General features: G+C 25.6%; 2 protein-coding genes and 1 long non-coding RNA gene across 17 annotated transcripts in view; 1 reads left to right on the top strand and 2 right to left on the bottom strand.

The window, feature by feature from the left end:
* The window catches only part of LOC100576774, a 3,755-nt gene extending 1,853 nt beyond the window's left edge, over nt 1–1,902 (bottom strand). The window contains exons 1-3 of one of the 3 annotated variants that reach the window (XM_016915383.2): nt 769–1,257; nt 466–632; nt 88–332 (exon numbers count right to left, since the gene is read on the bottom strand). In XM_016915383.2, coding sequence (XP_016770872.1) covers nt 88–332; nt 466–548 — 328 coding nt within the window. In that variant the 5' untranslated portion in view covers nt 549–632; nt 769–1,257. Of the gene's footprint in view, nt 1–87; nt 333–465; nt 633–768; nt 1,258–1,766 lie in introns of those variants that run through there. The other 2 variants (XM_016915384.2, XM_016915385.2) reach the window with 2 other exon arrangements.
* LOC410019 (uncharacterized protein KIAA1109) lies at nt 1,798–26,708 on the top strand. Of its 12 annotated transcripts, none has more exons than XM_016915381.2 (52): nt 1,798–1,925; nt 2,548–2,858; nt 2,978–3,121; nt 3,196–3,515; nt 3,599–5,874; nt 5,961–6,247; nt 6,344–6,647; nt 6,704–6,889; nt 7,472–7,844; nt 7,931–8,434; nt 8,522–8,780; nt 9,007–9,354; nt 9,423–9,499; nt 9,595–9,931; nt 10,023–10,201; nt 10,283–10,508; nt 10,576–10,964; nt 11,035–11,196; nt 11,287–11,412; nt 11,753–11,827; nt 12,406–12,544; nt 13,191–13,433; nt 13,879–14,132; nt 14,214–14,243; nt 14,400–14,703; nt 14,777–15,175; nt 15,251–15,760; nt 15,862–16,277; nt 16,425–16,866; nt 16,994–17,241; nt 17,325–18,019; nt 18,090–18,250; nt 18,324–18,532; nt 18,741–18,970; nt 19,074–19,292; nt 19,382–19,453; nt 19,518–19,673; nt 19,770–19,949; nt 20,038–20,239; nt 20,324–20,709; nt 20,802–21,211; nt 21,292–21,621; nt 21,726–22,037; nt 22,134–22,326; nt 22,408–22,637; nt 22,834–23,115; nt 23,186–23,374; nt 23,458–23,664; nt 23,899–23,922; nt 24,700–24,830; nt 24,908–25,098; nt 25,177–26,708. In XM_016915381.2, the coding sequence occupies exons 2-52, from the start codon at nt 2,606–2,608 to the stop codon at nt 25,394–25,396; spliced, it is 15,039 nt and encodes a 5,012-aa protein (XP_016770870.2). In that variant the 5' UTR covers nt 1,798–1,925; nt 2,548–2,605; the 3' UTR covers nt 25,397–26,708. The 12 variants fall into 12 exon arrangements, with proteins under 12 accessions (XP_016770870.2, XP_016770864.2, XP_016770865.2 ...); XM_016915375.2 differs by having other exon boundaries at nt 6,704–7,027; nt 9,007–9,342; XM_016915376.2 differs by having other exon boundaries at nt 6,704–7,027; nt 18,324–18,520.
* LOC113219151 overlaps nt 9,824–26,708 on the bottom strand; it is a 55,059-nt gene continuing 38,174 nt past the window's right edge. For both annotated transcript variants that reach the window (XR_003305856.1, XR_003305857.1), the window contains one exon: nt 9,824–9,889. This is a non-coding gene — a long non-coding RNA (uncharacterized LOC113219151). The remainder of the gene's footprint in view (nt 9,890–26,708) is intronic.

Genomic DNA, 26,708 nt, shown 5'->3' with positions numbered 1-26,708 from the left:
ATAATATAATAACAATAATAATAATAATAATATCTATTAAATATATATAATATTTCTAATAATATAATATTTCTAATAATAAGATACCTTTTTGTCTAACTGTAAAATCTTGTTGCTCATATTCTTCTTCTAATTTAGATATTTGATTTTTTAAATCATTTTTATTTAATTTTAATTGTAATAAATTTTTCATACATTCAATAACATTATTAGATGTCCCTTGTTTTAAATGATATAATAAAATATTTTTTCGTATTATTTTGGCTTCTTTAATATTAAATATAACATCAGCTAAATCATCCCACATAAGTCCTATAAGTCTTGAATTTAATCTATAAATAATATATATAATTTATATTTGAAATATAATCATAATTTAGATAACATAATTTTATACAATATCATATTCAAATTATATTTACAAAAAAAAAAAAAATACATATTATGTCATAAATTTATACAAACATTTTTTGTACTGAAGTATTGAATATTATTGGTGGACATTCTAATTGATGAACCCATGCAAATGTATCTTTAGATTTTTCCATAATTAAAAAAGGTCAATTACAATAAAATATTTCATGAACATAAGAAATTTAATTGAAGCTACATACATACATTTATATATCAAACTGAAAATATAAAATAAAGATAATTTTAAATTAAATATTCTTAAAATTATAATAAATAAATAAATTCTTAAAATAAATTCAATAAAAAAAATAAAAATAAAAAACAAAATATTATTTAATTATGTTCTGTACAAACCTTGACAGAATAAATAATTTTTAATTGTTTCCATCGTAATGTAAAATATAAAAACTTTGTTGACAACAAATAAAATTTAGGTTATTTGATTGTAAATCTTTTGGAAACATTTAATTGATATAAAAAGAAAAATTTATATACATGTAAAATATATATACTTTCTACATACAAGAATGTAAATATATATATATATAACTATTAAAATTTTTAATTAATAAATTAAGCAAAGAAGATAATAAAATCAATCAGATACGAAAACTGTTTCTTAAACACATAAATTGTGTAAAGTATAGACAAGGAAAGAAAATAGTGAAAAAAAGAGAAAAATAAAATTAACGCTACATTTAAAAAGAACAGAAAATATTAAAATATATTATACTGAGAAAAAATTAGAAATCGGATAAAAATTGACTGTGAACATTATTTATTAAAAATACTTTAAAAAAATCTTCAATTCTTAATCTATTTTTAATATTGGCGCTAATTCTCAATTCTTATCCAATTTTTAATATTCGAAAAATCTCTCTTTAATATTCGCTGATGGTCAATTTTTATTTTATTTTTATTTTTTTATTATTTAATTTTCTTTATATTTGCTTATACGTTTATAAAATATTTTGAAAAATATTTTTTTTTATTTTTTGTTTTATTTCTTATTTGTAATTTCATATTGAAATTTAATTTCAATCCTAATCATTACTAACGTTGCAATCTTATTCAAATCGAATCGTTAAGAATTAAAATAGAAAGGAGATTCTAGACTTTACATAAAAATACACTGAATATTAGGTTTATTTTATATTTCTAATATAGTATATACTTTTTTATTTATAATAACGTATTACAGAATACTATCTTGCCGATCTGTAAACTGCTTTACTGACTTGTTACAATGTTACAATAATTGTTAAAATATATAAAATGAAAAATGTAGATGGCATTTTTTGTAGATTGTAAGTGTTAAATCTTATAAATAGTAGGACATAGAGTATCATTACCAAATCTAAAGTGTCAGTAGTCAACTATGATGTGGTTATGTGTGTTGCTGTCTAGTGATGACAGTTCTGTGACATCTATTAGACTGATGTATTGATAAACAAAACCATGAGTGACACAACAAAAATTGAATGTAATTCTTATATAAGTATTGAATAAAGGTAAATTAGTTAAATAAATTAATTTGTCCTGGTATTTATTCATAAAATATTTTATAAGATGTATAGTTGATTATAACATATATATGTATATACATGTATAGATAGATATCTTGCTCTTATTAATAAGAATGATTATTTAAATAATTTTAAATATCAATAAATATATAAAAAACTATAAATTTTATCTTTTAATTTTTAATAATAAATGTTATATATTGATAACAAATTTTTAAATATTATCGTATTATCATCAATAAATAACTTTTCATTACTTATGAACATTATAATAAAAAAAATAAGAAACTTATTAAATATAATAAATTAATATATTTAAGGAGATTGCTGAATAAATTATAAAATACTTTATCAATTATAATTATTAGGTTATGTTTACAAATTATTTCTTTCTAAAATTAATTTCAATAAATTTCTAATTTATAAACATAAATAAAAGTTGGTTAATTTTATGATAAAAAAATTAAAATTAAAAATAATAAATTATCATGAAATTATGAATTTTTTATATTTTTGAAATTAGAAGCAACAATTTGAATATATTATATAAAAGAATTTATATTTTTATCATTTCTTGTATAAATATTTGTTTTGTTTTTGATTTTAGTGATTAATTACAAAATGTTATATATTTCTTGATTATACAATAAAAAAACAATATCATCATGGAAGAGAACGAACTGTATAATGTTACAGTTCCATCGTTCTCTGGAATTGAACCAGCTTTTTGGAATTATTCCGATCATGTCATTCTTGATGATCTTAAAATGGATAGTAGTTTTATATATTTACTTTGCTCATTAGTATCTGCTATTTCATGGATTATTTATATAGCTTATTATAATAGCAGAGTTATTGGTTATATATTAACAAAATTATTAAATCGATTTGTTATTAGAGATGGATATGTTAAAGTTGGTAAGTTTTATAGGAAACATATATAACATATAATAAATTTAAGAAAAAATAAATATTTATTGTAATATCAATATTCATATATTTTTGAATTAAATGTTTTATATATTATTTATTTTTAGGATCTTTTACTTTAAGTGCACTAAGTGGAAAAATAATGTTTCGAGATATAGTTTATATTACAACAGATTATAGTATCAGAGTGCAAGATGGATGGCTTATATTTAGATGGTGGAGAAGTTATGTTCCCAAAGATGTATCTGAAGGTATTTTGCATAGAAAATTCTTTTTTCTATGATGTTTAAATATATGTTTAAAACTTTAATAAATATTTTTTCAGATCTTTCACATTCAGATACAAGACTTTCAGTTATGTTAAATGGTTTTGAATTACATGTTTATAATCGCTGTCAGTTATATGCACAATTAGAGAAAACATTTGGTCTTACATCACAAATGTTTGTTGATGAAGAAAATCATAATATTAATAGTGATGATCGTGATATAGAATCATTTAGTAATACTACTCATGAAACGCGTCAGCAAATAAATGCAATGGATGTTTCACGTCATGTTGATAATATTAGAAAAAAAGAAGCTCATGTTATTGCTCGAACATGGAGAGATTTAATACCTGTTATTAAATTGGATGTTTGCACAGTTAGTACATAAATCTTTTGTCATTTTTCAATATTTTTCTATTATTGTTATTTAAGATATTTTATTATATTTTATTATATTAGGGAAGATTGGTATTTGGTAATCGATTAATACCAACAACTTTATCAATAACTGTAGAAGAAGCACATTTTGTATATTCTACAAAACCAGCAGCATCTCGATATGATCATTTCATGCATTTTACAAAGTGTAAAGCAGAAAATTTCAAAGTTATTTTAGCACCCAGTCCAAAATATACTGGAATGTCAGATGATCCACCTAGATATATGGGAGAAGGATTTGTTGTATTAAGTTCAAACAACATAGAAGTATATTACTATATGGATGAACCTGGGTTTGTTCCTGAACATCCACAAATGATTCAATTAGTAAATGGAGACATGGTTGAAGCTATGCCGCCAATTTGGGGTATTGATATTAAATGTGGAAAAGGAACTGATTTTAGTTATGGTCCTTGGGCTGATAGACAAAGAGAACATTTATTTAAATTTTTTTTCCCTAATGATTATCAGCCATTAAAAGTTACAAAAACTCCTGTTACAGGAGAAAAAAGACAAGTTCAATCATTTGACATTAGATTATCAACATTGAATGAAGCTACTATTGATATACTCTTTAGTAAAAATAGGGAAACAAATGCAGTTCATATTAATGTAGGTCCTGGATCATATCTGGAAATTACTATGCCCTGGATAGTTTTACAAGATGGATATACAACAAAAATAACAGGACAATTGTTACATTTAGAAGCAACTACAAGTTTACAATATCGAAGTTTAGTTGAAAGTGAAACATTAGAATTTGGTGTTAAATGTCATTATCCAATAAAATGGAATGATCATCAAGAATGGATGTTAAATTTAACTGGATGTAAAGCTACAGCTAATTTAGTTTATTCGCACAAAGAATTTTTTCAAGATATGATTAATGATTGGGCGAGTAAAGCCAGACCTGATATTTTACATTTTGTACCTTATACGTGGAAGTTTAATTTATTGTTAAAAGAATTTGAATTAATTACACTATGTAATGAATATAATTGGATTGATTGTTCATCACAGAATCAAGAAAATGCGCACATTGCTTTTTGTGGGGAATTTTTCGAGCTATCATTTGATCTTCCATTTGTGGATTACTTGCCTATTACAATCCCTTTGCGTTTTTGGATTCAAGGTGAAAGTGTTGATCTTTCATTTTATCTACCTGAAGTCAATACAAGTCGTACAATTTTGTTAGCTTTGAATAAAAATGCAAAGATTATGACACGTGATGGATCACATGTATATTTATCAGAATTAAATAAAAATAAAAAATGGAGAAATGTTTGTCAGAAAGGAACAGGCTGGGTTGATTGTTGGTCTGTACCAATTGTGGCATTAAGTATTAATTATACATATCATCCATGTCCACCTTTAGGACCTACACCACAAGCAAATATAACAACTCCAGAAAAAGAAGAAATTCTTCTATCCCCAATGAGAATTCCTCGATGCGGGAAATCGCCAGGTCTTCAATGGACCAGAAATGGTAGTCAGAAATTTGATCCACAATCTATAGCTCCTGATAAAGTTAGTTTAGATCTCGAAATAGGTCCATCTATATTAATTTTATATGGATCCCTTTTAAAAAATTTTATACATTTAAAAGAAAATCTATTTGGTGATTATCAAACATTTACTGATATGCAACAGAGTCGAACAAATCCTACATCTATAAGTACTGAAAAAAGTAAAGATAGAGATGTGCAAAATAGTAGTGTTGAATCTGTAGAAGATGAGGATGCCAAATCAAAACCATTTGATCCAAGAGATTATCGGCCATTAGAAGTAACAGTTGGCATTACAATGCATGATATTCAAGCTCATTTAGTAAAAAATTGTGGAGAGAATGATCCTCCTTGTCCTGTTATACTTTTAGAACGATTTGGATTTGAAATGAAAAAAAAATATAAAGAAACAGAACTTCAACTTCTCTTATCGCCCGCGATCGCATTAATTACTGATAATTTTATTCGTTCAACTAAAGAACGTCATTTAAATCAAGGACATTTAATGTTAAGTGCATTGCAAGTCAGAGGACATGCAATGTTCAGTAATGAAGGAAGAAGTTTAGATCAAGAAACTTTGGAATATGCATGGTTAATTGAAGTACAATTAGGAAAATTAATTGGAAAATTAAGTTCTCCTCAATTACATCATCTTATTATATCTTTGGAAACATTTTTATTGATGGTAAAAAATAATGAAAATAGCTTACGTCCTCCAGATTTACCACATCATTGTCATCATGGTATTCCACCTTTACAATGTCCTGATAGTGATATTGATAAACATTATAGGTATATAATAATTTTAAACATTTATAAATTTAACATTTATATAAATAAACATTTATATAAAGAATAATATTATAATATTATTATAGATGTCCTAGTTCTGAAGATATAAAATATAGGATGACTAGAATAGCAATAGATGCAATTGATTTATATTTTCAAGAAATAGGAACTAGTATTCATACTTGGATATCTCCAATTCGCGTATCAACTTGTAATCTTCATGGTCAACATGTTAAATCTGGAGTAACTGGTGTATTACCAAGAATATTAATAAGACAATTTGTATCAGCAGCTGATCACTTTGCAAATACAAGTAATACTAATACAGCTGGTAGTGGAAGATCACATAATAATGCAAGCAGTCGCATGTCAGGTACAATAAATAAAATAATATATATATATATAATTTTAATTTATATAAAGTTAATATAACTTATTCTATATATATATATATATATTCTTTTTTTAGGTGATGGATCTGATATCTGGTTAGAAGTGGGATCTATAACTCTAGGACCAGTAATTTTAGAGGCTGCAATTTCACTTCCAACTCCTGAACATAATTTGCATTTAGTACAAAATAAATATCTAAAATTACATGATGAAACTACAAAACGTTTATGGTTTTTATGGCCTCGAGAAAGTGGTGTGAAAGCAACAAAATGTGGTTGTATAGGTGGTTGTGCATTTTTTGGAAATAACCGAAATGGGCCAAGATTTTTTAAACCAAGTTATTATGATTTTCAAGATGGCATAAATATTGCTGCATACAGGTACAAATAATACATAAATCATATTTATCAATGAATTATTTTAAATATTATTTTAGAATTAATGAATCTGGTAAAGAAAAAGGATTTGGTCAATCTATATTGCATAATGGTCAATTGGTATTTCATACATCACCTTATAATTTACAAGATGTATCTTTACAAGACTATCCTATTACTGGAGTAAAAATAACTGCCACTCAGGATGGATCACAAACTTCAAAAAAAGGTGTTGAACGACCAAGGTCTGTGACAGATCATAATAAAGAAACCTGTATTGAAGAAACTAGTAGTACAAAATTAATTGCTGCATCAGCAAGTCCATTCGCATGCAGTGGGGAACGGAAACTACTAGACAGAAGATTTTCTTATACATCGATGCGGTAATCTTTGGAATAGCTTTGAAGCAGCTTATTAATAATTTGATTAATTTTTTTAAATATTGCATGATTGCATAATTATACTAAATTTTGAATTTATAATATGATTATCATTAATATTTACAATTAAATTATAAAAATTCTTTTTTTTATATAAAAATTATATATATCTAAAAAAAATATAAATTATATATCATTTATGCTGCTATATCTGTCAAAGTAATTTTTTAATATATTTTGTGTTTCAGTAGATTCTGTCTCCATAAAATTTTCTGCTTTTTTTAAGCTTATCTTTTTAACATAGAAAATAATCTTATTTTTAAACATTTATTTTTAATATCATTATTTTAATAACATAATAGTAACTAAAGTCATTATTTCACAGAATATTAATTAATTTTTACTTTGCTATATCAAAAAATTATATTTTTTAATTTTTTATTGCAGTGGAAACAATATAAAAGATGTTCCATATTCTCGATTAGTTGATGCAAGTCCTGTTGTACAGTTACCACAAAAATTAGATTCAGATTCCAAATTACATACAGAACGCAGTAAATCGATCTTAAGTGTTCCTGAAATAGAAACTGCTCCAAAAAGTAGTGTATCTGATTCTAAATTAGCAGTTGATTATTTTAATGCATCGGATATAGAACCATTTGAATCAAATAGTCCACAATCATTACCGGTAGTATCTACAGAAATAAACTTTTCTGAAACAATGCAAACAAATATAAAAAATGTTGATGGTGTCAATATTTCTGATTCTCATCATTCATTATATGTTAAATCAGAATCTGAAGAAAAATTAAAACAAGAAGTAAGATTAATAAAATAATATAATTAAATCTTTTTTTATTTATAGTAAATTATTTGTAATTCTTTTATGTATAATTAATTTTACAGGTTCAACGAACAATATCTATGTCTTCAGAAAATCATTCAGAAGCTTTTTACTCTGCTGATGAAGATACAAGTCATGGATTAAGTGGAAGTCGAACATCTAGTTTACGTCAATCTATTGTTGGATCTGGCTCAGTATTAAATCGTAATGATAGCATAAAAAAGAAATTTTCGTCAGATTTATCTATTGTAGAAAGTTCAACAAACGTAAATATTTCGATATTTGAAAAAGCACATACTTTAGAAAGAGCAAAACCACAGACAATGAGTACGAAAAGAAGTCCTAGAGTAAATCGAAATACAAGTTTTCAAAATGATACTGATTCAAATGGTGCAAATGGTGGATTACGTGATTCATCTGATAGTCATTCTGTTTCTTCTACTAGTTTCATATCTGCTGTATCTTCACAAGAAGATGTTACTCTTGTAAATTTGCATATGCAAGTAAATAAACCAATTGTTGATTCTCCACTTCTAATGTCAAGCTATGTTAGCCATTTATCTCAGGTAGTTTTTTACATGTAATTTTAAATTTAAAATATTATTATAGGATAATAAATATTCTATGGGATATGTATATATAATCAATTTTAGATACGTTGTTCAAATTGGAGTCAATCATCAATACCAGCAGGAAGTGCTGCATTTACTACATCACTTTTTCAGCGTACTGAAGATAATAGATTAGTTTATGTTGGTGGAAAATATGTACCGAAATTTGAAACTGTTACTGAAGGATTTACTTCATTAAAAATGATTACAAGATCAGATGGTTCACCTGTAGCAAATTCATCTAATAAAACTCCTACACATCCATATCTTTGGGATAGTACAACTATTAATCATATGGAAGGTATAATATAAATAAATAATATTTTTATATTGTTATTATTGATACTAAATATTTATATTGTTATATCATGTATAAACTATATTTTATAATTATCATTTATTTTCATCAGATTTATCTATTGTAGAAAATTCAACAAACGTAAATATTTCGATATTTACATAATATCGATAAATACATTTTTACAAAAAAATTATATCATAGATTAAAGATTATATTTTATGTTAAGGAGAAGAAGATCATACAGCTCATAATAAGGAAGAGCTATTAACTGCGCAACATGAAAATGGATCACGTACAACAGTTATCGTAAAGTTTAAGGGAGATGTAGATATCATGTTAAGTCCTATGGTATTAGAATCTTTACAACGTTTCATCGATGCTATCATACCGACATTATCCATTTTGCATCCACTAACAATTTTAAATCATCTTCATCATGAATGCATTGGAAAAGTTGAAGATGCTAATATTTTGAAACAAGACCAAAGTTTATCTTATTGGAGTCAAGTACAAACAAATTCAAAACGGTCCACTGCTGAAAGAAATATTAAGAATGGGCAAGGTGACGATAAACGTTAGTTTTATTACATTCAATTCTTTTCACATAAATGTATATTCGTTAATATTTATTTTTAATAATAGGTAAAATTGCATTACAAACAAACATGTATGAAGAAAGCATTATGACGCAAATACAGGGTAGTATTATTTTGCCAAAGGTAAAAATGTACTTAATAAGGTGCAATATATACTTTTTTTAAATTTCATATAAAAGAATTAAAAATATATTAATAAATATTAATATTAATTTTAGATGAATATAACTTTATTACAAGCTTCAGTAGTTGAAGAAATTATATCCTTTTCTGCTCTTGAAAATATTCGTGATTTAACATGTGTATCACTTTTTGCTATCTGTTTTGATGATGTAACAGGAAGATTTTATGTTGGAAAACAAGCTCGAGAAGTAGTTCAAACATTTCACAAACCAGCTGTATTACCAAATCAAAAAAAAGTTAATAAAATCAGTAAAGCATTTTTACCTGGGCATCAAACAGCTGCTGTGGTTGCAGATATAGGAAGTGGAGAAACAGTATATATAGAAACATCTGAAAAACAGCAAGAAGAAATTGTAGTTACATTAAATATAGGTAAATTATTTATATATTAATTATAATTATAAATTATATATAATAATTATAAATTATTACATAAAATTAATTCAAATAATTTATATAATAGGCAAAGCCCATTCACAATTACGTAGACTTAGAAATGAATCTTCAATACTAAAAGATGCTGTTATAACAGCAATTCCTGCTCACTATTCAAGAGTGTTATTTACGTGTACTAGAATAACTTCTCCGCTAAAATGTGTTGATTATTATTTACATCAATTTACGGATGATAAAGAAAAAAATGTATGTTTTTGTCTTTTCTAATTTATGCTATTTCTAATATTATGCTTTATTTAAAGTTTATTAGAAATATATATATTATAGAAACAATCTGGGTCGCCACAAGCGACAGAAGAATTTACTCTTGGTAGTGGAGAAGACAGATTGGGTTTTATAATGTTTGAATGTGGTTTAGAAGGTATCAAATTGAAAATAGTAAAAAGATCTCAATTCGAGAAAGGAGAAAACGGAAATGATAGTAAAAAAGTCGATGCCGAAATATTTTATACTGATAGTGTAAAAAGTCAAGAGGAACTAGATACTGCAGCTGGTAAATATATAATTTATTAAATAATTAATATATATCATTTATTTATATATTATGTATCATATTATAGCTTCTACTACAGCTACAGTTGAACCAGAAACAACTTCAACGAATTTGCATAATGGAGCGCAAATAAATACTAGTGCGACATGTGCAAGTCTTGTCTCAAAAGCAGGAAACGGAAATACAGTTTCTTGTATCATAGAATTAAAAACAGTATGGTTTAACTTTGCAGCACCACCTCGTACTCCAATAACAAGAAAAATTGATTATACTCGATTAGATTGGAATTTATTAAGTACAGCATCACCTGCTATAAATGCTTGGATGAATCCTAGCAATAAATTTGCAATTCGTATTGTACATATGTTTAGAACTATGTATCGAAGATCAACTGCTATTGTTGCTTGTCTTATGGCAGAAGCATTAGATGTTCAAGCGACGCACATGCCTGCTAAGGTATCTATATATATATATTTATATTTATAATCAAATTTATTATATTAAAAGATAATTTTTTTTTTTATAGAGTCGTTATGGAAGATTAACACCATTAGCAAAAACATTACAAGAAGATCCATCTTGTCAATTATGTACAATTTTACAAAATTATGTTTTACTAAACGAATTAAAAAGCATTGAAGCTAATTTAAAAGAATCAGATTTACCTTTATTATCAACACTTCGACAAGTAAATTATATTATAATTATATTTTAATTTTTCAAATTATACATTTAGAAATGCATTTACTTATATATATTTATATAATTATATTACTAGGGAGTAATTGTATTGAGCAGACAATGGAAGAATGTTCTGTATACCCCACTATTATTAGAACATAATTATAAGACCAAACATGTCAAACCATTAAATGTTACATTTGCAGTTTCAGATCCAGATGAGGTATGAATATTATTTATTTTTTTGCATATTTAAATTTTTTGTTAAAAATTAAATTAAAAATATTGGGAATGGAATTTTATATAACTTTTTTATATATATATTACTATTAATATTTTTCTCTAAATATTTATTAACATTATATTTGTTTTTTCTAATAAATATATTTTCCATTTAGAAATTTATTTATTTTTCTTTTTTTTTTTTTTTTTTGTACAATGATTTAAAAATATTATAATATATCATGTATTGATAGCATCATTTATAAAAAAAAATTATTTAATTCAGAAGTTCATAATATATTTTAGGGGGAATGTAATTTGGTAGACAATTTTTTTTTCAGCAAATAAGCAACGATGTACAGGAGGATGGTTACAATGTAAAATTCAGTAAGAATTTAAAAAATATATTCACAGAGGTAGTTCTAACACAGTATCTTTGCAAACTTTTTTCATATAAAAATTGATTTTCATCTTAATAAGCTTTGTCAAATAATTATTAACTCTATTTTAATATAATATAATATGCTAGTATTCTATTGCATATATGTGTTCATTAACAGAACTCACACATATTGGCATTAGTGTTTTAATTAATTTATTATGCTTGAATAAAATAATATTTTATAATAAAATATTATTTATCTTATTTTATTTGTGAAAATTAGTAATATGTGGTATATAAATTGTAGTGGTGGAGGTTTATTCAGGGCTTTTGCAATATTTAACTAAAAATATATAAAATTAATGTTAAAAACTTGAAGACTTCCTGTGAAATTGAAAACTTCTGAAACCAAAGTCTTCTGAAAACTATTCTCACACTTTTTAATTATTAACTATTTTATTATGATTTATTAAAAATTAAAAATTTTCATTCAAACTTTTGATATTTATTTTGTGAATTATTGATTATTGATTACATTAAATAAATTATTACTTTTCTTTCATTATTAAAGATATTAAATAAATAGTTTGGATTTGACTTATTCATGTACAGGAAAATTTGCTGACTGATGGTGAGGGTAGCACAGGAGAAGTTGATGATCAGGAAGTCACAGATGAATGTGCTATGTTAATTCACACAGATCATATGCACAAACATACACATGTCAAGAGTGGACAAGATAAAAGTACAGGTATTATAAATTAGATTAAATTAAAATTTTAATTACACAATTTATGAAGATACAGTATTTTTATATTGATATAATTCTTTCTTCCTTTATTTAGATTATTTGATATTTTTTAAAACTTATTTAATTTAATATATCCCTGTAGCTTTTAGTATCTGCTTTAAATTGTAATTTTTATAATTGCTTAATATTTCATTTTGCATTTTTATATAGACACATTATGTGTCTCTAAATAATATTTTTAAGTAATAATATTAAAGATAAGTAAGTTTAATAATATTTTATAATTTAATAATTATACATATTAACATTAAATAAATTTTTTACATACAAATTATATACAAAATTTTTCTTTTTTGTTTGTTATTTTTGTTTCATATTTATTTTTTAATTATATTATTTATTTATCTAATATTATATTATATTATCTAATATATAAAAAATTACAAAAATTCTTAAAAGTTAATTTTGTGTATAAATTTTTTATTCTGTACTTTGAATATAGTTTTTAGGATATTATTTATAAAAATTAACAAGTCTATTTTATAAATATTGTAGTATTATTAAAATTACATGCTTTTGCAAACATTCATTAATAGTATAATCATGATCTTTCTGAACAAAAATCATGGCTTGATGGAATGACCAGGTATTTGTGGTGATGGTTTGACGGTTCCTGTAAGTTCTCCTCGGGGAAAAGACACAACCCCCATAGCAACACCGGTTCCAGGCCCGGATTCATTAACTTCCCCCTCTCCACCAGTAGTTCATGTAAAGAAAGGAAAATCATTACAACCCACGCAAATGCCTGCTAGTACACGAGCAAGTATTGTTTTTCCATTGCTTGCAAGTGGTGGGTTATTCAATCAAACTCGGGAACCAAATAACATAAGTAAGTGTAAAATAATTGAATTCTCTATAGGCTATATACTAACAGTCTATACGTTAAAATTCATTCATAAAATTTAATAATAAGAAAAAAAATAGATGAAAATTTAAAAAAAAAAGGAAAAAGAATTAAAATAATTAAAAATTGAATTTTAGTAGATGGACTGTTCTAATTGCAATGAATACATAATATTATAAATTTTCTTTGTAGATTGCATTGCTTTGCTTTTTAATCTTAGCACTACATATGTCTTCAAGCATTAGTTTTTTTTCTCATACATATTGCTTCTTATTTCATCAGGTATCTGTTTTATGTTTATTTTTGTTTATTTTGTAAATACATTTTTGCATGTACTCCTTTAACACACTATTTTAAGCTTTATTTTTTAATTTAATGTTATATCTTTTAATAAAATAAAAATATATATACAAATAGAATTTTACATTAGGTTACGGCACATTGCGGGAAGAAAAAACACCGCAAATTCACATTTCCCATTCTCATCATCTTGGTTCTAATCCAAGTATCTATTCTGGAGGACATGGTAGTCAACATAGTACTGGAAGTTTGGATCAAGTCACATCTCCTACAAGTTATCATTCTAATAAACCTTTAAATACTGGTGAAGATCTATATAGTTGGATGGCTAAACAACAAGAATTTATAAAAGAAAATGATAAAGGCAATTTAAAAGGAAATTGGGTAAATATTTATTCTGTATAGAAATTCAAGAAACAAATATTTGCAATAAAATATCTATTTTTATTATTCCTATTATCTTAGGTCTTTCGTGCAGAACAAAAATCTTTAAAGGTATTTGTAAAATTTGTAAAATTAAACATGTTACTTTTGACAGATGCTGTTTTATTATACTTGAATATAAACTTATATTAAGTTAATTATTTATATACTTATATTTATACTTATTATATAAAATGTATATATATATATATAAATGTGTATTTTCAGGATTCTAAAATTAATACAATGACAACAGATGATACAGAGGATTCTGATGTTCATAGTGGTACTCTTCTTTATCCTATGAAAGATTCACTCAGACTTTTAGATGCACATTTAATTTTTGAACCACTTTTATCCTCTTTATCTGTTATGCCACAACAAATGTTATCTGCCATTGGTTCAGGAAATGTAAATAATGTATCCTCCTTAGATTCATTAGGATCAAATTTATCCTTAGTAGGGAATATGGAAACTATGCGTATTGATATAGTTGTCAGTGAATTTGGAAAAGTAACTGATAAAAGAAAAGGTATATTAAAAATATATTTTTTTTAAAATTTATTGAAATGGAAATTTAACAAAATTTTAAATTATTATATTAGGTAATAAATATCAAACAAAAAAAGGAAATAATACAAAATTTTATTTGGATATACCACCAGAAACACCAGCATTTTTATGTGAAAAAATCGGTATTGATATTGATGTTAAGAAAATGGCTGATATGACTGTAGATGATATGATTCAAAAGCAAACCGTTTTGTACATATCTCGGGGCCAATTGAAGAAACATACAAGTACAGTTGTGAATTTTAGTTTAAATATACGATATATTAGTCAACAAGTAAACATGCCTCTTCTCAGATTATTGCATCAAATTAGTAATATGTATCAAAATGTCAAAGAAACACAAATGGAGCTAAAAGAACAACAACCAGAATGTAAACGAAACAATACTTTAATTGTTAATGATACAGTAGTAAAAAATGGATCATCTTCAAGTAAATATTTTATTTTTTGATTTTATTATTTAAATATTTAAACATGAATTTAATATATTTTTACTTTTTCAATAGCATCTGATTTACAAGAACAACTTTTGTTAGAAGGGAAAAAAATAGATGTTCCATTACTTCGTAATAGTTTTGAACCTAATCTTTCAAAAGTTATATCACCTGGTGCGAGTATTCGATCTCGACCTCAAAGTTTTGCTCAAAAGTTACGTAGTACAGGAAAAAGTGTAAAAGGATATATTAATTTGAATGAAGGTGTAATAACTCCTAATTTTGGAGCAAGTCCAAGTGGATCTGGCTTAGACAAATTTTGTGTACTTCCTGATAAATGTAAAGATACAACGCATTTAACGCCACGATGTTGGAAAACAATTTATTATTTATTAGATTTATATGCCACTCGACCAGAAACTAAAACAATTACACATCGTTTTTCGATACCAGCGGATGCTTCAGAACATTATAAAAGTGGTCGAAAATATGAATTATTAAATGAAACAAAAGATGCAGATATCGAAAAAGGATTGAATGCTGAAAATAGTTCAACACCTGTACCACTTCCACGAGAACTAAGTCAATATTAATTTTATAATTTATTTTTTAGCATATATTCCTTAAAATTAAATTTTATCATTTATTTTATATAATTCATTATATATAAAAATACATTGCAGATATTGTTACGGGAGAAAGAACAAGATTAGTTATTTTTGGTGTTGCTCGAATACATAGGACTAGATTGTTAGCTACTCTTAGTGGATTGAAGCTTGAAGCAGAAATAACGAGTCTTCATGCAAGTTTTACATGTCGTAAAAAATCAAGACCTGCAAGTTTAGAATGCAGTTTAACTGGTCAAATTGGTAGAACAATGATTGTTTTATTAGAAGGTGTTGCACCTAATCAACAAACAGTTGTTAAAGTAACTGTAGGCAAATCACAGGCTTTATATTCGAGTATTAGCAGACGACAAAAAGATAAAAATAGTGGATTATTAACTGTCGGAGCTGTCAATATAGATATTCCTCAACATCCGGTAGCTTTACATGGTATGATGACCAGAGGTAGTAAACAATTGTCATCAACTTTGCAAGTAAATATATAATTTTTTTTTCTTTAATAATTATTTATGATAAATATATTTAAATTATTTCTTTATAGATATATATATATATAATTATAGATATATTCTAAGTTAGATATATTCAAGTTATAATATCAAATAATAATATTTTTTCAGGAACTTAGGGTGACAAGAACATCTTCAAGAATGTCCAGAGGTCAACAACAAGATGAAATAGATACAGGAGTACCTAGTAGTCCACATCATTATGCACCTGCGCCATCAGATGATTTAGAAAAACCACAAGTAGTATCTAGTTTATTGGAACCAATTGTAATGCAGTTTCATATAATACTTCAAAGTTTGAGTATAACAGCAGCTCTGTTACCATCTTTACAAGCACAATACAAAATGGATCGAGTAACTAGTTCTGGTATAACTGGTAGTAAAGCAAAATTTACAATAGATCTACCTCATCATACTTTGAGTTTCACAACAAAACTTCAAGTGACAGAAGCAAATTTACCCTCTGAAGCTAGTATTGAACTTCCTAAAGTACATGTATCTGCGGAATATATTCAAGATGGTAACAGTAATATAAATGATAGTAAATTAGCTGGTTAGTAACCAAATAATTTTTTATATAAATTATACTTTAATTTCTTAATTACTTTTTATACTTTAATTATAAAATTATTACATTTTATAATATGAATATATTGAATTAAGCTTTTTATAATTTAAAGATGGTGTTGTATTAAGACAAGGTAGTTATCTCAGTGCAACGGCGGATATCGGTATTTTTGAACATTCATTGACTACAGATCTTCTTAATCATTTGGTATTCGTACAAAAAGTATTCATGAAAGAAGTAAATGAAGTTGTGCAAAAAGTTTATGGTGGAGAAAAACCAGTTCCTTTATGGTTAGAAGATGAAGAACCAAATAATACAACTGTAAAAAGAATATTATTCACATTGATTATTCGCATTAAGGCATGTTTAATATTATTATATTAATATTATCAATAATTCAAACTTTATAACATTTTATAATATTTTTTATATCATATATACAGAGAATACAATTGACAGCAACAACTCCGACGAATTCGGCAGTTCGATTAGAAACTGGAGCAGTTGAATTGCAATTATCTAATAGAGTACAAAATGTTTCTGGTGCCACTCAACCAAATCCATATATGAAGCTGTTTGGAAAAGCACAAGTTGACATTAATTTAAGTCTTGGACAATTATTAAAGAATCTTTTATTTGAAGAAGCAGAACCAGAATTTCAACAATTTGCCTTTTTTAATACTAGAGTAGGATTACGAAACGCTTTCCAAGAAGAGATGGCAGAAGGTGAAGATAAAGAAGTAGTATTAATTACATTAAAACGTCCATTAATATATGTTCAACCAATGGCTATTGATAAAGCTATACTTGTTTGGTTAAATTATAAAAATGCATATGAATATTGGAATGAGAAAAGAGCTAATTTAAATAAAGAGGTTTTAACTGCCACACAACAAGTATTTGAAAAAGTGCCATTTGGTCAAATAACAAGTCAATTAAGTGCTCCTCATTTGGGAACATTATTTTTGCAATTGACTGTGGATGATATGGGTATTTGTTTACCATTGAATCCTCTGCCACCTACTTGGAGTATGAATAGAGGATTATATGATGGTGAATCAAGAGGTGCTGTAGTAGTAACATTAGAAAATACAAGCATATCAGCTTGCAGCAGTGGTAGCTTAGTTAGTAAAGCAAGGTATAATCTTTTTAGTTATTCAATTTTTAATGAATTATAAATTGATTGATAATATTTTAATATTTTACAGATTTATGGGTTTATGCTTAAGATTTGCTGATGATTTTGAAACTTCTTTAGATGATTGGAAACCAGATGTAACTGATAGTAGTATAATGAATTTATGTATGGTTTCTGAAGGCACTTATGAAGTATGTAGCAGGACAATTGCACAAAAACAGGATAAGTCTGGTAATAAAAATATTCTTCAACTTTACTTTAATAATTTTTTGTAATGAATGGATAATAATTTTTCAATTTTCAGATAATGCCAAGTGGATTTTAAATGTACAATGGCAAATGGAAGGTGTTGATATTCATTTAGATGTTAATGTAGGACAACAATTATCAGCACTTGGACATACATTAACAATGCTGACTGGTTCTGAAGAAGATGATATTCATGTACCTGCTGATTATGATAGTGATGATGCAGATCAACCAGATAATAGTACTAGCCAGGTTAAGAAAAAAGTATGGTTTAATTATATTTATTTTATCCTTTTTTGGTCCTTACTTGGGTAATGTATTAGAAATTAGATATAAGTTATTAAGAATATTTTGACAAAATAAACTTTTTTATTTTTTTACATTCGTAAAATTTTTTACTTAAATTGTTTAATAATATATTATTGTTTAATAATAGTATATTATTCATTAATTGAATTTTAAATGTTTGTAGGAGAGTATATTAATGAAGAAATCTAAGAATTGGACAGATAGTCTACCAGCGTTTGTTTTTGATCCTACGCTCGATGCGAAAAAAAGATCAAAACTAATTGAAAAAGAAATGAATGAACAGGCAAAAATTATAAATGATTTAAGATCATTGGGTGCTTCTCATGGAACTATAGAGCAAGAAATGAAGCGTTTACATGAATTAGAAGCTATGGTTTTTAAAGATTTTAGAAGGTATAAATCTATGAAATAATTTATATAATAATCTATGAAATAAATTTTACATTATTATGATAAAAAAAATGTTATTAAATATTTTTCTTTATACAAATTACAGAGATATGATTCAAAAATTAAGAAGACAGTCAGTTAAAGCTTCAGGAATAAAAGGAAAATTAGGACTAGGTGGAAAACCAACTACGTATCGTTCACGCTCATTTATTGTACCATCACCAACACTTGAAAATCAATTAGAAAGTCCTGAAGATATGAATATAGAAGTCAATTCAGCAAATTCTGCTAGTTATGAAAGTAGTCCTAGAAGTGGTCCAAGCCGGTATTATATATTTTCATAAAATTTTTTTTTTTCAAAAATTTATTCTTTTTCAAAAAACATTATTTAATAATCTGTATTAATTTTAAAAGATCTGCTTCTCTTCGTGTGAGAGGACTTGGTGGTCCGCGAGTTACTTTTAGTGATACACATACAATGGGCAGGTATGTTTACATTATATAATTCTTTATATAATATTTTTTTTATCATATTTAAATGATATTATAGGCAATCATCACTTCCAAGTGCTGGTTCTGAGTTAAGCTTACCAGAAGGAGAGTTAGAATGGCCAGAAACTATTGAAATAGATGGAGAACGAGTTGAATTAAGAAAAAAAAGCAGAGATATTAGTTATACTTCCAGTTATGATAGTATGGAAGGAAAGTATGTATGAGCGTAAGATATAATATATAAACATTAATATATATGAACATAAGATAATTATATTAAATTATATTTACTAAATTTTAATTTTCATAGTGCACCACTACTTGATTCATTTGGCAAAGAACAATCTTCATCAACTTCATCACCATATATAACACCTCAAAAAGCTCAAGAACCTAATATAGATTTTGAACTTGATGTAAAAGTTTTAATTAATAGTGGTAAATGTGTACTCCATACAAAAGATCCAGGAAAAGAAGATGAAATTAAAATGTAAATTAATTATATATTAACTTTAAATATTATAAATATTTTATATATATAATGTAATATTATATATATAAAAATTACTTATTTACAGTATGAGTAGAATGAAGAAAGAACGATCATGTTCAGGAGGTACATTTGAATTTCAACCAAGCAGTCCTAGTAGTAGTAGAAAACACTTAAGTAGTAAAGAAAAATCATCCACTGCAAGTACATCTCGACTACGATATTTACAACATACAAATGTTCCTTTAGTAGATTTAACAATTTTTCATATTCCTGGTTTAGATGTAAAGGTAAAAATTTTTACAGATATAGTACATATTTTAATATTATATCAGTATATATATACTGATATTTTAAATTATGTTTTGTTATAGGTACATTATGAATCTAAAACACTTCCAGAAGAATCTGTCTCTCCTCGTGTATCATCTGATAATAGCTTGCTTAATCCTTCATCAGTGACTGCATTTAAAAAATCTAGTACTAAAAAGGCTAGTTTGTTTGCTTGGATGACACTTCAAAGTATACCAGAAGAAACAATAATAAGTCCACATATTCTTGAATTTTTGGAACAAACATTAGAACCAATACCAAGTAAAACCAATTTTCATAGTAATACGCAAACAAATGTAGTATTTCCATTGGATAATGCAGAAAGTACATCTTGGGCTGCTACTGCAGCAAGTAGCAGCAATTATGTTTATGCGAGTTTTCCTGTTGATGTGATAGTATATTTTCATATGCAACCTTCTACATTTAGGTACATTATAATTAATCTCATTAACTTATATTATATCAGTATATTAATTTTATAATATTATAATTAATTATTAAACTTCTTCATTATTTTAGATTTTCTTGTTTACCGGTTTCTCGCGTGGAATGTATTCTGCAATTGCCGTCCCTTGATATAATATTTTCGTCCAAACGAGCAGAAGAAGAACTTATAGAGTTTCGAGAGTACAAATCTCCAAGTACACAATCTACTGGAAAAGAAGCAGGTTCAGCGATTGGTGGATTATCTGTCACTGGATGTCTTGCTGATTTTTCCGTTTATATTTTTCATCCTTATGGTGGTGGAAAGAAAACTGGTTTAAAAGAAGCTCAATGGTCACCTTTATCGGATAGTGAAAGAAAAGATTCTTTAAGTATTAATGTCGCATTTGTAAAATTTCACATGTCTAGAAGTCGTAAATTAAATTTTCAAAGTGAACAGCTAAAGAAAATATCAGATACTAGTCGTGCAGTTATACGATTTTCTAGTATGTATTATTTTTTAATTACTCAAATAATAATTAATATATTAATAAAATTAATAAAATATTTTTATTCAAATTTTTAGCAATTGTTGATATTGGATCGGCTTCGTTTAAATACGATATGCGAAGATTAAGTGAAATTTTGGCTTTTCCAAAAGCATGGTATAGACGCAGTATAGTACGTCGATTATTTTTAGGAGATTTAAGTTCAGGTACTGCATATTCTGAAGGTGATGGCAGTCCTTCTTTGAATCAAGAAGAAGCTGTTATGGGTAGTTCTCTATTAAAACATTATGATCGGCATGCTGCTGATGGATTATCTAAAAGTGCTCCTGAAAGAAGTCCAACATTAAATAGAGATAAATTAAGATTGAGTTTAGAAAGTGACATACCGAAACATGCACGATTGAAAGGTATTTTAAATTGATTGAAATTTTTACTTTTTTTAATTATGATTTCAAATGACTTTTAATATTTTATATTTTAATAAGCATAAATAATATAATTTTAACATTAGATATCGGTAGAGGATGGAGTTTCACTTCTGATAAACAAATGTCTTCAGAACTTAAATTAAGAGAATCTGCATGGGAAACATTAGTATTGTTTGCCATAAATTTTACTCGTTTAAATGTTCATATGAACATGGGCAATGTAATGGGTAATGTTACATGGATGACAAAGGATTTTAGGTCTGATGGAAGACTTTCCATAGGAAGCACTGGACATAAAAATTTGTATATAGGTATTGGATTAGGAGGTTCTAGTTTAGATGCAAAAGGTGGCATTGTTGGTGGTGTCATTGAATTGAGTGAAATTGATACATATAGTAAGTTCTGTAATATCAAAATTTATATTAATATTTAATTTAAAATATTTTTATGTTATTAATTAATAAATTAAATATATGTGTATATTTTTATAGTACATATTAGAGAAGAACCTGGTATAGAACCTGATCATACTGTTGGTTTAAAATTATTTGCATTAGAATTACGATTGGATTATATGGGAACGAGTGTATTAATGTCTAGAGTATCTTCATTAGATGTTACATTAAGAGACGAATGGAAAATTAATCGTAACAATAGTGGAGATGCTTTCATGCCAACAAGAAGGTTGTTTTACGCTTATTATTACGGTATTTTAAATCATAACTGATCATAACTAATTTTTAATTATTTGTATAAATATTTTAGACCTGCAGTAATTTTTATGCATGGAGACTTAGGATGGGATCAATTGCAGATTATGATTAGTAAATCAACAACAGCAGATCTATTAAAAATGTATTATAAATTAGATGAATTTTTTAGTCAACAATTTAAAAGTAGTAAACGAGTATTTAGTTCTTTACAACCCAAGCATCAAAGAGTAAATAATAGTAGTTTCAGAAAAAGAACACAAAAAAAGAAAATTACTAATGAAGGTAAAATATGTTTTAATAATAAAATTAATAATAAATTTAAAATTTTTTTTAATTTTTTAAAATTTAATTACTTATAATTTTATTATTAATAATAAATTAATAATAAAATTATAAGTAATTAAATTATAAATTTTACAAATATACAGTAATGAAATATATATATTTTTAAAAATAATTATTTAATTTATTTTTGCAGCTCCATGGCATACAAATCAAACTACAATGTCGGATGCTCGACATCATAGGCATTGGCAAGGAGTATTAGCTCAAGTAGCTGGGCTTCAGTTAGGTAGTTTAAGTTTTTCTTTACCATCAACGGGTACTGTACTCGGAGGAACAATGGAACTTCATGGTTGTAATATAAGTTTAGCATGTTTCCATGGAATTAATTTCAAAAGTAAAAATTGGGCATTATTTTCATTAAAAGAACCATGTATTAGTTTTACTACTGAAGCTCAAGAAATTCCAAGTGTTGAATGTAAGAAATATTTTTAAAAATAATTGAAATCTATATCTTTTTCAAAATTATTTAATGATAATATTTTTAGCTCCAAATACACGGGATGTTCACGTCGTGCAAACATTAACCATCAGTTTAGGTCAACAACAAGAGCAACATGCAAGACATCATTCTATGGCTACAGTTTGTAGATTGAGTCGTAGTGTACTTTTCCCACCTCAATTTAAATCATTACAAGAATGGTTTCATTATGCATTTGCTAATAGTGAAATTGATGGTATGCATAATATATTTTATATATATTTATGATAATAAATATGAAGTTAAATTTCTTATATTAATTATTATGTTAATATATAGCCGTAGATCGATTCCCGTGTGTTGAAAGAGAACGAACAGATAGTACGTCTGATAGTGGTAATGTAACTCGTGGAAGAAGTACATCAACTACTTCAGGAAAATTACAAGAACATTCTCATGCGAGAGAAGTTATATTTGCTCTGCCATCATTACAATTACATTTAAAAACTGAACATCTTCAAACTGCTAAAACTCCAGTTGTTATCGGTACGTAATTTTTATTACCATAATTTAAATAGACATATATATTTAAGAAATTTAAAAAATTATAACAAAAATATATGTCTTTAAATATATTTAGATTATATTATAATTATATGTAAAATATTTTATATCTTATTTATTTTTCATATATATTTATAAAAGTAATAGTTTTTTTTTTAAATAAAAATGATTTTTCTTTTAATTATATACGCAATTATTTTCTTTATATATTTTTAGGAGCTCCTAAACATATTTTATATAGTAAGTATAATGTAAGAATTGATTTATTTAAAATGGTAAAATTCAATGGTAAAATGGTAAAATTCAATTTGGAATTAATAAAATTATTTGATTTGTAGAATATTTCAGATTATTGAATGCTTTATAATTATTTAATATTATATAAAAAATTATATAAAAAATTATTTTGCATGGAATGATCAATAAATGCTAAATAATTGCTAAAAATTAGATTTTAGTTTTTGAAATTGCCATAACTCTGTATAATTAAATTTATATATTTAAAATGCATGTTTTGCATAAAATAAAATAATTAATGCAATATATAAATAGAATATTTATTTATTTAAAATATATATTTATTTCCTATAATAATAAATAACAATAATAGTTTTTATAAGTATAATAAATAAAATATAATAAAATATAATATTACCCAATGCAGAATAATTATAATTATATCAATATTTTAATTTTAAAGTATTATTGTTCACGCATATTATTATATTATTTTACATAATTCTACAAAAATATAGAAATTAAATATACAATTAGAATAGAATTCATTGCAAAAATCATTTTAATACTTTGATAGTAACAAGTTTTTTGATTTTCGTATAATATTAAAAATGCAATTATATTGCTTTTTATTATAATAATAGTTAAGTAATTATTGAAAAATTATTTTAAAAAAGTAGTTATATATCATTGCAAATGCATTAATAAAGTATTTTGAAATGCAATGCTAAAATTTTATATTATGTAAAATTTATTGTCTAAAAATCATTTTCTTAACAGGTGAAAAACCACTAGTTGAATGTAGTTTCATCACGGAATTCGAGGATCATATCTTTGTTACGGTAGATGCAGAAGCCTTTTTCTTTCTCCATGATTTGATTACTTCATATGTGAAAGAAAAAGAAAAAGTGGTAATTATATTTTATATATTTTTAAATTGAATGTTGCGTGTGAAAAAGCATTTTATAATTTTTTATATCATTTTTAGAATATGGGCGCACGAGCACATAGTCCAGATCCTCAAGAGAAAAAAAGCGGAAGCACTGCCAATACTTCCGCTACAACAACGATTATTTCAGAAGATGAGAAGAAACGTAAGCAATTTGATCCAGCAGAAATGTTCATAAAAGATTGGCGATCATATAGATGTAAAACATGGCATGTAGAACCAACTGTAAGGTAATAACGAAATTTATTATAATTATTTTATTATTATGTGTTGTTATTTTATTATAACATTTATTCTTTATACGAAAGGTTACTTTCATGGGCTGGTAAAAGCATTGAGCCCTATGGAATAGATTATATTTTGCAAAAGCTAGGATTTGCTCATGCTCGTACAACGATACCTAAATGGATTCAACGAGGTTTCATGGATCCTTTAGATAAATTATTAGCTATTCTTATGTTAAGAATGGTTTCTGCAGTTCGCGAAGAATCGTCAGAAGAACAGAAAGAACATAAACGAGAAAAATAATTATTACGATTTTGAAAGTTTGAAGTTCGGATTGAAAATATAGAAGATGAAAAATGAAATCATATACACATAGATAATCGTCCAAAATAATAATGTCCATAATTTCTTTATGCAAGTTACTAAGCAAAAATACCAATAAAATCGTTGTTTCTTTACACTATTTAAATTAAACATTAAATAACATGAATTTCCTAACAAAGAAATAATAAAAAAACTATAGTGATTAATTCAATCAGTTCAGTGTAGGAAACGACGAACTCTTATTCGCGAAATTGATATTTTGAGTATGTATATGTTTAAAAAAGCATTTGTAAGAAATATGTTAATAAGATGTAACATGTAATCAAGCAATTGTACATTAAAATATAAATAATGGTTTATCGTTACCGATATTTCGTTCGAACATGTTAGATATTGCACAGAACGCCAATGGCACAGCAACGAGCGTATACACACACATACATGTACACACACACACACACATACAGCGTTTAATAACGCTTCCTCATTATATTTTCATAAGAATTTTTGTTTAAAAAAAAATTTATTTTAAAAATCGTTCACGATTATAATAAATATACGTTTGAGTATGTTAAAATATTTAACGAGTTTTCAGCTTTAGAATTTTATAAATTACATTTACGTACAAATTATGTAGATATTAGATATTTTAAAAGACTTATGCGCCTAGATAAAATATGAGACGGTTATACATGTTAGAAATATTGAGAATTATGTATGGAAGCAAAATGCTCTTTTAGCTTGGAGCTTAGCAGTTTTCTTAGCGCATATTAGTTTCAAAAAAACATTTGTCTTTCCATTAATTGCTCATCAATTACGCTTACATTTTTGTAGTTATCATCTGTTTTTTTTATTTTCTATCTTTTTCCCTTTGTTTTTTTAAGTCATTTCTAATAAATGAATTTAAAATTTTATTACATTGTTAAAATCGATATTAGCCATGATATTTTTTGCTCATTTTTAAAGATAATATATGTGAATTATATGTATACATAACATTTTAGTATGATAGAATAATATAATCTTTAGTTTAGTTTTATGAAATATGAATCGTTTTTGTGCATATTAAATTATTACTGTAATGTAATGTAATATATTTTTGTATATATATAAATCGCACGATTTTTTCCGTAAAAGTATCTACAGATACACCATATAATGCCAAGTTGTAATTGCAATGTGCACTTTCAAAACAATGAAATAAGGAGCTGGTATATATTAGAATTAAGTTGTTACTGTAGGATAATACATTTCAATGTATATATACATATATATTATTTTAAATGAAAAA

This window comes from Apis mellifera, linkage group LG12 (assembly GCF_003254395.2).
Source record: "Apis mellifera strain DH4 linkage group LG12, Amel_HAv3.1, whole genome shotgun sequence".
In the NCBI taxonomy this organism is placed as follows: Eukaryota; Metazoa; Arthropoda; class Insecta; order Hymenoptera; family Apidae; genus Apis; species Apis mellifera.
This window is presented reverse-complemented; position numbering and strand designations above follow the sequence as displayed.

Excerpts from the sequence above, each read along its gene's own strand:
- LOC410019 (XM_016915374.2), top strand. The coding sequence starts at position 2,606 with ATGGAAGAGAACGAACTGTATAATGTTACAGTTCCATCGTTCTCTGGA. Across the intron at positions 14,133-14,213 it reads GCAATTTAAAAGGAAATTGG|GTCTTTCGTGCAGAACAAAA; the intron begins GTAAATATTTAT and ends CTATTATCTTAG. Across the intron at positions 21,622-21,725 it reads GAAACATGCACGATTGAAAG|ATATCGGTAGAGGATGGAGT; the intron begins GTATTTTAAATT and ends TTTTAACATTAG.